At 40.1% G+C, this 14,729-nt stretch overlaps 1 protein-coding gene across 2 annotated transcripts in view; it reads left to right on the top strand.

Annotated features, from left to right (window-relative positions):
• The window catches only part of adamts6 (ADAM metallopeptidase with thrombospondin type 1 motif, 6), an 87,227-nt gene that overhangs the window by 13,569 nt on the left and 58,929 nt on the right, over nucleotides 1–14,729 (top strand). For both annotated transcript variants that reach the window (XM_088070583.1, XM_088070584.1), the window contains 6 exons: nucleotides 564–738; nucleotides 1,362–1,585; nucleotides 2,207–2,290; nucleotides 3,935–4,080; nucleotides 7,960–8,003; nucleotides 11,995–12,100. In XM_088070583.1, the coding sequence (XP_087926709.1) occupies nucleotides 564–738; nucleotides 1,362–1,585; nucleotides 2,207–2,290; nucleotides 3,935–4,080; nucleotides 7,960–8,003; nucleotides 11,995–12,100 (779 nt within the window). The remainder of the gene's footprint in view (nucleotides 1–563; nucleotides 739–1,361; nucleotides 1,586–2,206; nucleotides 2,291–3,934; nucleotides 4,081–7,959; nucleotides 8,004–11,994; nucleotides 12,101–14,729) is intronic.

The raw sequence follows: 14,729 nt of genomic DNA, 5'->3' as shown, positions 1-14,729 counted from the left end.
TTATATAAAATAGATTTTCTGGACATTTTCTTTATTTTTATTATTAATTTATAATAATTTCTTGCAAAATGTGGGATGTCTCTTGTTAGTTTGGTTTTTGCACTTTTTAGACCTGTTTCCAGGTTTCCTGGCTTCAAATTAAAACACATAGAAGACAAGAAAACAAGAAAACGTGCATGTAAAATCAAATCAAATCAGGATAAAAACTGAATGCACAAAAATGCATAACATAAGATGGAAATAAAATAAACCCACTGGCATTATTAATAGAATATATTAAATTAGATATAGTATGTAAAATGCATAAAATGCTGTGAGCTGCTGACTCAGCCATCTCCATGTTGAGAACTGCGCGCAGACAATCCCGACTCAGTCTCTGAATCTTAGATACGCTCTAAATGTCCTGCACTGCTCCTTTAATAGAATGAGTATATAAAGTAAAATATAGTCAAATATTCATTTATTTATTAATTTTTCCTGTATTATTGTTCATGTTTATGAATTTAGGAATAATGCTTGCTTGTGTTTGTAACCTGTCTCTTTCATTTTCTCCCCCAAACCAGCACGGAGTTATAACAACAGAGGACGAGCAGTATTTGATAGAGCCATTAAAGAACATATCCTCCACCACCTCCGGTGAATGGAACCTGGAAGAAGCACAGCAACATGTTATTTATAAAATGTCTGCCATTCCCTCACCACAAGAGCATAGCCAGGAGTTCAGCTGTGGCATTTCAGGTTGGTGAACCTCCATCTGGGTTGGACTCTGTGTGGGTGGAACTGACGTAAAGGAATAACTATACATAGCAGGTTAGAGGAAGCGCTGGTTTGGTTGTAGGCCCAGGTTCTGGTAGACATGACCGGGCCTCTTGTGTGCTATAGTTGCTCCTGGCCTGGACACCTTTCAACCTGTAAGAAAAACTCTCGCTCCAGCTTTCATAAAAAGGCCCTTCAGTGCATAAAGAGCTCTTGGCTCTGACTTTTATAGAAGCACAAATCCTATTTATAGAACCAACAATCATGTTCAGATTTTAAGATTCAAGCAGCTCCGACCAAATGCCGCGTCTGCTGAGATATGACGGATTGGAAAAAGAACCAGGTGGATATTTAGGTATTTGGGCCAAGGTCTTATAAGAAACAGCAAAGGCTGTCATCGCCAGGAAGCCAGCATGCCCTAACATGTACCATCTTATAGCTTTTTCCCAGAGCATCTGGGTCATAAAGCAAAAGCTTTAGCTGCAAGGTTCAAAGGGGCAGATTCCCTCTGTGCATCTAGCATACACAAACCAGCTCTCTCTCAAACAGATCGTCATTTTGAAGTTCATGATTCACTATAATCCTGTGTGGGGTTTTTTCCGCAGACCTCATTAAAAGCAGTGCACCTTGCCAGTACAGTACACCCTCCCCTGTCCACTCGTCCCCCGCGCCCCAAAACGACAGCGAGCAGTCGAACAGCACCCACAGACAGAGGCGCTCCGTCAGCACCGAGCGCTTCGTGGAGACGCTTGTGGTCGCTGACAAAATGATGGTCGGTTACCACGGACGCAAAGACATTGAGCACTACATCTTGTCTGTAATGAATATTGTAAGTTTGATCCTTCTTTTTGGCCACGTTATTGTTTTCTGCCACACTGTTGAACATACAATTACTCCATTGTTGCCTTTGAAACCTGAGCAAAGTGGATTGATTTCTGTCTAAAACAACTTAACACAAATGGCTCAAAAATTTGCACAAAAAAAAAAAAAAGGCTGAAAAAAACAGAAGAAAGTGATGAAAATTTTACATTTTATTACACTTTTTCTACAACATAATTTTAAATATAAGTAAAAATATTTATAAACATAATTTTTGATTGATTTAAATAATTTTTGTAATCATAAAAATGTTCAGTTCATTTTCTTTGTATCTTTTACTAGTTGGTCATTGTTGTTTTTTTTTTGTTTTTTTCCACATATTTTTAAAAAAATAAACTGAACCAATTAACTGGGGTTTCAAAGGGTTAAAAAGCTTGTGAAAGGCGTTTTAATGCAGAATAAATAAACTGATGTTGATCCAGGTTTCAAAGGGTGAAGTAAACGATTTGAACACTTTTTCCACCGCTGTGATATCTGCAGTAATGTGCTTAATGTTTGGATTGATCAGCAGTCGTGACATATGGACACAATTTGTCTGACTTTGTGTCTTTTCTTCTTTTCTGGAGGTCAGGTTGCCAAACTTTACCGTGATGCCAGTCTAGGAAATGTTGTGAACATTATTGTGACCCGGCTGATTGTTCTGACTGAAGATCAGGTAAGAAAAACTCACCTTTTGGTCATTAATTTCACTAACTTTGAATCATCCCTGCAGTATTATCGCAGTTATTATTACCGTGAGCGCTTTTTATGGCGTCTGTACCTTCACCTGCAGCGAGTGTATAACTGATACGCTTGGCGTGAGTGCGCTGCAGTATTTTATGTGGTTGAAGGGAAGAGAGAAGAGAGACTATTCACCATATGGCCACCACTTCAGATGAAAGATGTTCTCAGGCATCTTCCCTCAGGGAGCCTCGATTGAGGATTTTTACACGCACTGTACATGTGTATGTATGTGATGGGAGAAACAGAGTACCTTCCTAGCATCTGTTTTTTTTTTTTTCTAAAGGGGGTCACAGCGGCTCTTTACGCAGCATCAGGTCCAGGTTTTCATGTAAAGTGGAGCCACATTATGAGTCAATAGGAAGGAAGCACAAGGCTATCAGAAAATACTGTTACAAAACAAACATTTTATGGTGAAAGTGAGTCACTGATGGGCTGCGGAGTTGTTCGGTAATTAATCAGGTTGAAGTCGGCGCTGCATCATCGGCTGGCGATGCAATGGTTTCCTATAGTTGGACCCATTACATTCATTGAAGTAGATGCATTTTGCAGACTCTGCTACAACTTCCTCGACTCCTTCGTCTTCTTTCCATGTCTCCTGCTTTTTGTAATCTTGCAAGTCCTTGTTTGACTCATCTGGCTGTAAATGCTTTTACCTTTACCACAACCAGGGGCGTCGTAGAAGCGGGGTTGGAACTGAAGAACCGAAATTGAAATGAAAAGTTTGGTTTTATTTGCAATTTTCCTCCCTAAGTATTTAATGCTATAACCACCTAAAAATTAACTTAATAAATTGGTTAAAAGACTTTAACACCTGTCATCAACATCTTGCATTCAGATGCTTTTCTTAAGCATTCAAACCTATGAATCCTGAAAATTGATTTTGATTTATTTTGAAAACTTTGGGGGGAAAAAAGCAAAGAGGAAAAAAAAAAAAAAAAAAATTGTAAAAGGTGTCAAAAATTACCTGAAAATTAGTTAGAGGGGGATTATTAGCTATTATTAAAAAATAGGGAAAAATATCAAGAAAACTGTATTTTCTAAATCTTATAACTAAATATTTAAAATTATGTTACAGATAAATATTTTAATTTCTTTTAAATTATTTTTGATTTTTATTAAATTTTTTCTTCCATTTTTTGTTAATTTTCTTATTGCCTTCTTCCCATGCTTTTGATAGAAATCAAGCCAAAGCGCTCAGTTTAGAAAGGGTTAACTCAAAAATTATTTTTATATATCACAGTTATGGTCAGTTCCAGTGTATCACGATATATGATACAATACAACAAGGCACAACACAGTATGACAGGATATTATACGATATGATTTGATACAATACGATACAATACGGTACGATATGGTACGGTGCGATGCGATGCGATACGATACGATACGATACGATACGAAACGATACGATACGGTACGGTACTGTACGAAATGATACGCTACAACCTGATTTGATACTTTGGTACTGAAACAAGTTGTTTTTTTGCTGCGTCATATTGTTTTTTCTTCTGTTCATTATTTTTATAATACTGTACCATGTTGCACTGTATTGCATGCGTGTTGTGTTTTGCAGCCTAACCTGGAGATCAACCACCATGCCGACAAGTCTCTGGACAGTTTCTGCAAGTGGCAGAAGTCCATCCTGTCTCACCACAGCGACGGCAACAGCATTCCTGAAAACGGGATGGCTCACCATGACAACGCCGTCCTAATCACCCGGTAAGTTAAGGCTCACATCTTCGGGCATGAACCACAGTTTTGCTATAATGATCCAGCACGAATTTGTGTAATTCAAAGAGTTTCAGTTTATTTTCTCATTTTGGGCAAATACGTTGCAGGTTATTTTCTGCGCTGCTGTTGGATAAAAGCAGTCAGACTGTAGTTGTGTGTATGTTTGGTGGCCAGCAGCTTCAGTGCTGAAACGTCCAGTTTTTGTGCAAAAACGTTACCTGTTAGTGTTAATGGTAATAAAGACCTCAGCACTGGAAATAGAATATGCCGTTTCAGACGTACTGTACCTGTCACACTGCAATTTATGCTGAGGGTGTTACCATAAAACAGCAAAACTCTGTCATTACCTGGAATAGGTTTCATTGTTGCCAGAACTGTTTTGGCCAAATAACCTAGCAACTAAAGTATATATATATCCCCCCCGCCCCCTCTGCCGCTGGTTTTGTCTGCGAGAGGATGGTGTTCTGTGATTGACATGGGCTAAAGCCAAGCTGTTTGACTCTCTGCGCTCTGTACAAAACAGCCTTTCTATCATTAATGCGCTCTTGCTTGTTGTCTGTCAGTTGATGTTCTCCAGCTCCTCTGGCTCCCGTTTTTTATTGGTGGTTTTAGCTTCACTAAGCACCAGCAAAGGCTGCTAAGTAGCGTCTAGATGCAAAAGGTCATGAGGTTCATCCCTGTGATAGACGATGAATGTGGTACCATAAGATACCAAACACCTTAACTCTTTAACAACTGAGCAAACTGGCAGGATTTCTGTGGAAAAACACAACCCAAAAATGAGCCAGAAAGTAGTTGAAAGTGCAAGAAAGTTACCTGAAAATTAGTTAAAATGAAATAAATATGGGTAGATTTGTAGATGTGTCTAAAAGTCGTTTAATACTAAAGTTTAACCTATTTATTCTCTAGTGATTGTGAGTTGCGTACGATAATTTTTCTCATAATACAATAATTTTGAGCCTCTGGTACGATAGTTAAACATTTCTAATCTGGCAACACTGAGAGGGGGAAAACCGTGGGAGATTTCGAGGTTTTGAGAGCAGAGCCTCATCTTGTTGCACATCACACACTGTAAGAACAAAACTGTGAGATCTGTCATTATTTGCCCTAAGTAATTAGTGCTATAACTAATTCAAAACTGGCTGAACAATCGGTTGAAAGACTTAAACACCAGAATCCACATCTTGCATTCAGATGCTTTTCACAAGCATTCAAACCTGTAAAACGATCTTTTGAAAAAAAGTGGGGAAAAAAGGCAGTGAGCAAGGTGGCAAGAAATGTACTCCAAATTACAAAAAAAATATAAAAGGTGACGGAAAAATTGCCTGAAAATTAATCGGAGGGGGATTATTAGATATTATTGAAAAAATAGGGAAAAGCATCCAGAAAACTGTATTTATAAATCATATAATTCTATTTTTAAAATCATGTTACAGAAAAAAGTATTTTTTAGCATTTTCTTAAAGTCATTCTTTGTAGTTTCTTTTTTTGTTGCTTATTTTCAGGTAATTTTCTTTCTTTCTTTTTGCTAATGTCTTGCAGATATTTTGGCCATTTCTTGCTAAATTTCTCATCTTCAATTTCTCACACCACACACTATAAGAACAAAACTGTTAAATCTCACGTTATTTGTCGTCACGTGTGCCGTCTCTCACATTTTCTAAATCAGTTAAGAATTAAAAAATCTTTTAGCTGTAATTCCTTACAAAAGCTTCAGTTGCTTGCAATGAAATATTGGTGAATATGGAGAAGATGTCGTACTATTCTGAGTAAAAACGAGGCAAAAGTAAGGGAGAGATAATGAGATAATAATCTGTGTGCAGGAGGCGGCAGCTGAGCTCAGAGATGCTAACATTGGAGATAGTATAAATAGCTGATGGTCGCACCAGGAAGCCCTCATTAACCACCATGTCTGGAGGAGCAGTCAGACATTCCTCCCAAAGCTGGAATGCACCTAAAAAACGCTCAGTGTGACTTTTAAGGTGGTCGATGCTGGCAGCTCAGAGGATTTAATATATACTTACGGAATATTTTGTCCCTGGATCGGTAATCTAAGTGAAGTCCATTTACTGATAATTTTTCAAGCACCAAACACTTTGGTTCCAGCTTCTCTGATGTAATGTTTGCAGCTTTTTCTCAGTTTTATGTCCCTTAAAACTAAACATCTTTGTTTTTTAAGATGTGATTTTAAGACAATACCTTGAGTTTTAGGAAAACTTGATGTGACTATTTTCTGACATTTTATAAACCAAATCATTGAAGGTGTAATCTGCAGGATTGTCGATTACTGTTTGTGCGCAGATTAAATCTCATTTGGTGTCTCGCTATATTTGCGTTTTTGTTTTTTTTTCTTGGATGCCCGCTGTTTACGGTCTGACACCTGTTCACTACCTCTTAACCCTTTGAAGCTTGATGTTGGGTTAGGGTTAAAGGGTAAAAGGCAATGAGCAACTTAAGAGGAAATTACCCAAAAAACAGAAAAAAAAGTAAAAAGTGCAAAAAGTTACCTGAAATTAGAAAATAAACAAAGAAAGAAAAATAAAGTTAGAGAAAAAAAGGAAATGACCTGGAGATAAAGTTAAATATGTAGTGCGTGGACCCTGAAGTAGTGACGAAGGACAAATCTGGACCAGTTGGGGGTGTTGCCTTGATTTGGAGGAATGTGTTGTTTGGCGTCCTGGAAATTAACACACACAACGAAAACCCTCACAAAACGTACACAATCTCATTGTTATAATGGCCAAATTCCATATCCATAAATGCAAATTCACGGTTTAAGACCATGCTTTGTTGCTTTAACAGCAATTTCAAAACAATACATTTATTCTGCATATGACGCCCTTGTTTTTGTAAATAATCGACTTTTAAAATAAAGAAAAAAAAGACGGGATCAGTTGGGAACCACAGCACTGAAATGAGACTTTTCAGTGTGTCAAAATGTTATATCTGTGAGATTTTCCTGCCATTAGTTTGTGTGTTTGACCTGAATATAATGTCTTTTTGACACATGTAATAATATTATCACGGGGACTGAGGCCTTCTGTTGTTACAACCAGGCTGGTAGGAATCACACGTCGTCGCTGCAGTTAGTATCGGTATATTCTGCTTTTACTGCCTTGTCGTCGTCACTGATCGATGCAGCTCTCCTGCAGGGGTGCACCAGCAGGACCCCCAAAACCTTTTTTCATTAAAATGATCCGTCATGAGGTGACCTCTGAAGCTGTGTCGCTTTGTCGGTCTCTACGTCGGAAAGCATTTCGCATTGTTTGAAATGTCACGTTCAAAAAAAAAAAGAGGGAAATTAAGGAAACAAATCAAAACAAATCCTGAAACGAGGTCACGATCGTACCTCGATGGTTTGCTGCTCCACTGGGAGGCAGGAAGAGAGCGAGAGAAGGGGGAGTTTATGTGGAGAGCGAGGGGGGAGAGAGGGGAAGGAGAATGAAATTTAATTTGCTGTGCCCTTGGTTTTAATAGATTAAAAGCTTTAGGAATGATTGGCTCATTCATTTGAAATGTATGATGTGGCTCAGAGTGTTGGCCTCGGCTCTATTGGATTACCTGTGTGTGAGTTACGGGGGTTAACAGCGCGGACACAGCGCGAGCCTTTATTCTGCGCGCTGGCGAAGTGACATTTTCCTCGAGGCTCGTGCTATAGATGGAGCCAGGTGTTTTCTAGAACCCAAACCTGTCACGGCTTCATTATATGCTGTTGTTATGCTAAAGGTTGAGATTATATCTGGCCAGACTGTGTGATTAAACACGGAAAGAATGGGATGGCAAAGAGCCAGTGGAAGAAAATACTGTACATGTGCAAAAAAAAAGTTAATTTAATTGTTTGTGTTCTCTTTTTTTGCCTGTCCTTAGGTATGACATCTGCACCTACAAGAACAAACCCTGCGGTACTTTAGGTGAGTGGATTTAAGCAGATTTATGTACATTAAAGGGATAGTTTGGAAATGGGGTTGTATGACGTATTTATCTGTAGTCGGTGTGATACTTTCAGTAGATGTCAGGCTGGAGTTCGACATGGAAGTAATGCCATCTACTGCTGTGGAGGGGTCAACAATTTGTATTTTTGCCACCTTAAAAATCAGTAACAGTTTACGTGTACGTTTTTTTCACCTCTTTACCTTTCTGTCCAAGAGTCTGTACTCACAGAAAGGCCAGAAACAGCTTCAGTTCCCCATTTTTTTCTCTCGAGTTTTAACAGCCATGAAAAACCTGGAAAAGTCACGAAATTTGCAAATATCAAAGTAAAATACAGTGAACGTTTTGGAAAAGTCATGTAATTTTGTTCCACAAGCTGGTATAATATTACATAATGTGATCAAGGACCGTCTGGAATTTTAAAGTCCAATGATAACTTCCGTTTTTACAGTTTTTGGCTGTAATAAATGTGATTTTTCAAGAAAAAAGTCATAATTTTATGAGAATAAAGTCAGAATATTACAAGAATAAAGTTGTAACTTTACGATTTTACGTCGAAAAAGACGTGCCACACAGTCAACCAAGGTTGTGGTGCGACACCGGGGACCGTGGTTGCGAAATATTCCAACTTCTTTCCTCATAATATTACGACTCTTACGACTATTCTTAAAATTACATCTTTATTGTTGTAATATTATGACTTTAATCACAAAATCGAACATTTTTTTTCTTTGACATGGCCCTAATCCTCCGTCGTACAGTCTGACTTTAGCGTACACTTAAACTGATGTTGTTGGGTTTTTTTTAGGTGACTTAAATACGTTTCGTTGCTGACCCCTTCCACAGCAGCAGGCTGTTTAGCTTCCACGTCAGACTCCCTCCTGCTTCTCCAAACCGGGGGCGTGCCGACCGACATCTACTTCATGTAATACACTGACTATTAAAAAAGAACCAAAACGACCGCACTTAGAAAAAAATCTGAACCATCCCTTTAACGTGTGTTTTCCTGCCAAATTGGTAATCCTAGCTGATGCTGACTTGATGATTCTCTGGTTTTTGGAGTCCATTTTTCTCTTTCTGCCTCCGGAGCGGTTTTCATTTTCACGTCGGGCCTCCGGCGTGTCCTCAGACAAACCTTATTTAGCAGCCTCTTTCAGAGGAACACCAGACGGCTCCTGTGAGACATAATGAGAAGGATGTTTTCACTTGTGTTATTATAGCTCCTCGGCGACTCCCCTCTCTGTCGCTCGAGCCCTGAACCTGGACGTAGCCGCGGTCATCCCCGGTTTTTAAAACTGCTCCTCCAGCCTCAGTTTGTCTAAGGTGTTTACACTTCCAGGGAGAGACGGCGTGTGTTGGGAGGCCGAGGAGGCAGACTGGAGGAGGGGGAGAGTGACAGCAGGAGGAGATGGAGAAGAAGAGGAGGAGCTGAAAAGGAAAATGGAAGGGGAAAAGGACAATTATAGGGAGTGTTAGTATGCAGGAGGGGGATAGAGAGGGTGATATGCTGGTTGTGATGGTATTGGGGGTGGAAAAAGCGACAGCGAGCAGCTCCTCTCTCTCTCCTCTTCAGCTCCTCGTCCCACCCTGAGCCTCCTGCCCGCCCGGCCCTCCTCTCCCCATCTTATCTTTGTTAAAAGCCCCTGCAGGCACCACAGTATATCTTGGAGGTAATATTGTGACTTCAGGGGTGGTTTGACAGATTGACCGCATTCGTCACATTCCCCGGTCGCTTTAATTGCCCTGGCATCTGCTTGACTTCCTCGTTGTCCCCCCCCTCCTCTCCTCTCACCCTCCCCTCCTCTCCTCCCTCTCCTCTCGGGGATCATGCTCCCGGGTCAGATCGCTGGCCTTTAGGGTCGCCGAGTAATCACGGGGCTGGAGATAATACACAGTCCACCCCGGTGTTAAGAAAACAACTCACAATGTGTGTGTGTTTGAGCTCACCCACTTTACTCTCACACACACACACATTCTTAAACTAATCGTAGAGTAGCCTTCCTTTCCCTCCCTCTCCTCCTTCTTTCTTCACCTCCAGGCTCCCTCTTTCCCCGCAGTAATGGTTTCAGTGGCCTCCTGATTTGCGAGTCTATTCTTGTTTAGCCTCTTAGTAAAGAGGATACAAAAGCCACGCCACTTTTAGCTGGGAGGCCGAGAGTTCGTGCAAACTATGCAGGAAAATCTGGAGTGGCGCTGACCACCAAAACACGATCCAAAACAGGTTACGCACAATGAGTGCAAAGAGTGAAAAATGCAGGTGTGTAACATCTGTCGATATCACTCTTTGTCTTGCAAAACGTTGTCAGTGCATGCAAAACAAAATTAAAACTTCTCAGTCCACCCAAATATAACATTTTCTCTATTATACCTTGTTGTATCATTGCAGTTTGGGTTTTATTTGCAGAAAGTAGGAGATATCTGCTTCCTTGTCAGTCGAAATAAGTTCTAGTAAAAATTCCTGGTGGTAAATGCATTTCCATCCACCTGTCTTCATGTGTTTTTATAAAAAATACCAGCACAGTTGCCAGACAAAAATGTGTTTTACGTTTCTGTAAACTACAGATACGCAGCATTCGATATTTCATATGTATCCTATAAACATTTTTAAAGTGACACAGTTCTGATTACATATATGTGAGCTGACGAGACAGCTGCCAAGCTGCAGACCGCAGATCGAAACCATCAAACAAAATTACGGGTTGTTACTTAGCGCAACAATAGAGCAGTGAAGGGATGACATATTTTTGCAGGCCAACCTGAAAGTGACCATCGCGCTGGTTCCCTCGTCAAAAACCTTACGGGATTTTTGAATGGGATTTTCAGTTATCGTCAAAAATAACACGAGTTTATGATACTGGCACGTTTTGTATAGTATGATAATCTTCACTGATGAACACCACTTTTGTGTGTTTTGAAGCGTAAATGAAGCAAAAAACTATTGTTAGGCACAAACTACATCGTGTTTGCATGACTTTAACGTCGCCAGTCGTTTAACTTCTGATTCAATTTAGCGCACACAATCGACAAATATTATAAACAGATAAATCTACAAGTTCGAGTGCGACTCTGTAAAGCTGTAAAGGTGGTGAGTGAGTGAGTTGAATGAGTTTCTGTGTCGGCTGTGATGACGTCTAACGTCCTCGACAAACACTGTAGTCCAATTAAGCCACTTGTTAGCAACCGCCTTTTTTAAAAAGTTCAAAGAATTTTAAAAATGTATTAAGTTTTGTGAAGATTTTTTATAGTGGGTTCTCATTACCTGCCCAAAACATATAAAACAACAAAATTAAAATGTTAATCTCTTCGCACACAGTAATGCACATCCCCCAACACACACACACACACACACACACACACACACACACACACACACACACACACACACACACACCTGCTTTGTGCTGTCATATGATCCACTCTCCAGTCACCTGTAGATGTAATCTGTGAAGAATTGCCTCCTGTCTCCCTATCTGACCTGTCAGCTTTAGGAAAAAAGGACCTGCGACACCTGGATTGTGGAGCGGTTTCAACTTTAAACACCCTCTCCTCCTCTTCCTTTCTCTCCCTTTCTCTCCCTCGTTCTCCCACTTTCAAAACGAGGAAAACATCTTTATTCTCTGACAGGTTTCTGTTGGGGTACGCTGTCGGTGAAGGGGTTCTTATATTCCCCTCCTTGGCTCTCGTTTTAGGCGAGCCCTTGTTACATGAATTGAAATGTGCAAATCTAACCTTTGTCTAGACATTTTCCAGCAGTTGCTGTATTTTGCAAGAAATACATTTTTAAAAAAGGAAGAAAAGGAAAAAAAAAAGAGCCGGTGATGCTAAACTGAACTCTCTCTGGTGAACAGGAGATTGCATGTGTGGAATCCCAATTTTATGACCGTGACTCCAAAGAATGCTTCGTCTTGACCCTGTGTTTGTATGTTTGTCTTGCGTGTGTGTGTGTGTGTGTGTGTGTGTGTGTGTGTCTAGGCTTGGCCTCGGTGGCTGGAATGTGCGAGCCGGAGAGGAGTTGCAGCATCAATGAAGACATTGGCCTCGGTTCAGCTTTCACCATCGCACACGAGATCGGCCACAAGTGAGTTTTAAGACATTAAAATAAATACTTCACCCCCAAAATGTCCATTTGTCTATCAATAACTAACCCCCTGTAGAGTTAAATTTTTAAAGGAAACAGCAAGTCTTCTAAGTTTGGCGAAAAATGAATGAAAACAGGGGAAATGGCTGCAAAATGCCCAGTATAAGCACATCTAAAACTCTTCAATTAAGCTCTGTAACATCTGTAACTAAGTACTTTGTTAATACTTCAGCCACAAAAGGACCATTTGTATGAGTCACTCACCCTGTCTTACACTGAATTTGTTAAGCCAAAAACTGACAAAATTCTTGATCAGTTGGATTAAAGACGGTCCACATTTAACAACAGCAAAACTGTTGCAAAACAAACTCTCACACAGCTCGCAAATCTGATTCATCCAGTCAAATGCAAAGTGCTTTGCAAAAAGACAGGCCTTTCTGATGGCTCCGACTGGCTCCACTGACAAACAATAACAGTAATTTTACCTCGCAGAACACAGGAGCTGCTGGTCTACTGACAGACTGAGACAGACAGTTATATTTCCCCGACTGTTCATATTTTCTAAAACTTAAGAACTTTGCACAACATTGGAGAGACCAAGTATGCATTTAAAGGTTTTATGAAATATATCAGGAGGAGACTTAAAAGAAAATTACAATGGCAGTAAAAATAAAAACAACATATTAAAGTCATTTATCCAGTGCTTCTACAAAATCTGTCCATAAAGTTCTTAACATATTTCACCCACCTGGTCCAATGAGAGAAAGTAATCCTTATCATAACATAAATATGTGTTTGAAGAGAGCATAGGTAAGTTTGACTTTTAGTTCATTTTTAAACTGAAACATTTTAGCGAGGATGCATGTGTTTGAGAAGAACTGAGCATACGATAATGTTGCTGTTGTTAAACGTGGACCTTGTTAACTTCAATTCATGAAGAATTTTCTCTGTTTTTGGATTCTTTATTCACCATGGAGGCATGCAAGAAAAACAAAGTTTTCTTCACAAATTCAACTTAACACTGGGTGATTTATTGATATACAAATGGTCATGGGGGGGGGTATTTGTTTAAGATCCTAATATTAATTATAAAATTTGACATTGCACTCTGATGAAAATGGAAGTGGTGGGACAAAGCCAGTGCACCTCTAGATTTATTCTTAAAGCTTCACTGTAGACATAAAAGTCTCGGCTTTGAATAATAATTTGTGCCTGATACTGTTTTTCCACAAAAAAAAGTGCATTCAATCTAAAATTGGCCTCCTAACTCATTGCAATGCCACAAATCATGCTGGTACGTCCACGTGTTAAACTCAGATTTAAGGTGAGCGCAGAGAAACTTTCCTCCGTCAGCAGATAAATTCTTCCTTCTTGTGTCAAACTCTGCACATACATCATTCAGCACGGCGAAGTTCAAACATTCAAGTGAAGTAACAGCAAGCAAAACACATTTCGAGTCGCACGTGCGCGAGTCACATTCAACAGTTTTCTTGTTTTTGTATAAATATGATTTACGGTGGTTCAGATCTGTCAAATAAGTGGTGCGGTCAGTCTGCCGCTCTCCTCAGAGGGAAAACACTTGTTAGACGTGAGAATTATATTGTTTTTATCAATAAATTTGGATGTATACGGGGATAAAGAGGCACATTTTCAGAGAGTTTTTCCTGGAAGACATTCATACTGTTGCAAGTCGTATTCCTTCTTTTGCTTCCGATCTTAAAATCTTTTATCACATTCTCGACTGTGTGCGCTCTAATAATCGCTCTTAAACAAACATCACTTGCTACTCGAGTTTGCCAGACCTGCATGTAGCCTTTTTTTCCCCCCTGCAGACGTCCTGAACTGTATCTCCACATATTTCCTCATGCAAATGTCAGTGTCTCCACATACCTCTGGCTTTTTCCTCCTGAATATAAAGCAAAATAATGATGATGTATTAGTCTACGTATCCCTCTCGAGAGAGTTCAGCAAGATGGCGATTTCCTTTATTATGTCTCGTGTCTGCTTCTGTTGTGGGGCAGTTGTAAAAATAGTCCCTGCTTCAAGAGGATGTATAAAAAAAAACACGCTGCAGCGGGTTTTCGAGCGGGCTGATTTATTTCCAGAGTAGGGTAAAATGTCATAAACGCCAGCCTTAGAAAAACAGGTTCAGGCTGTGCGTTGTGGTCGGGGTTGTTATATACATTAGACCTGATTTGTGCTCCCGGACTGTAAGGAAAAGTAAGCTTTGACATCCTGCCGTAACGTGAGATTTTCCCCTCATATGATATCCAGACAGATAAGGTTTTTTTTTTTTTAACGAATTGTTAAAATGATTTATTTTCAGTCCTCAGTGCAAAATAAATCCTTGAGCAGCTTTCACAGCAGACCACGAGGTCGGGAGCTGTTTGGGTTTTGGGTCTCTGTGCTCAGCGATTGATGTAAAGCTGGTGACTCTCCCTGCCGGCCTGCTCAGACCTGCAGCCGCTGATTGACAGGCAGCCATCAGAGTGGTGATTAGACCTTTTTTTCGTTTCTGCCGAGCTCCAGACAGGGTTTGACCCTTGACTCCTGGCTCCCCTCCACACAGCTGTTTCAGAGCCACTGAGCTCGATCTTTACAGCCCGGGTCGCAGAGGAGGACGTCCTCC

The sequence above is a fragment of the Plectropomus leopardus genome, chromosome 20 (genome assembly GCF_026936395.1).
Source record: "Plectropomus leopardus strain MGB_pleo_1.0 chromosome 20, ASM2693639v1, whole genome shotgun sequence".
Lineage (NCBI taxonomy): Eukaryota > Metazoa > Chordata > Actinopteri > Perciformes > Serranidae > Plectropomus > Plectropomus leopardus.
Note: the sequence above shows the minus strand (reverse complement) of the source record. Positions and strands in the feature narration are given on the sequence as shown.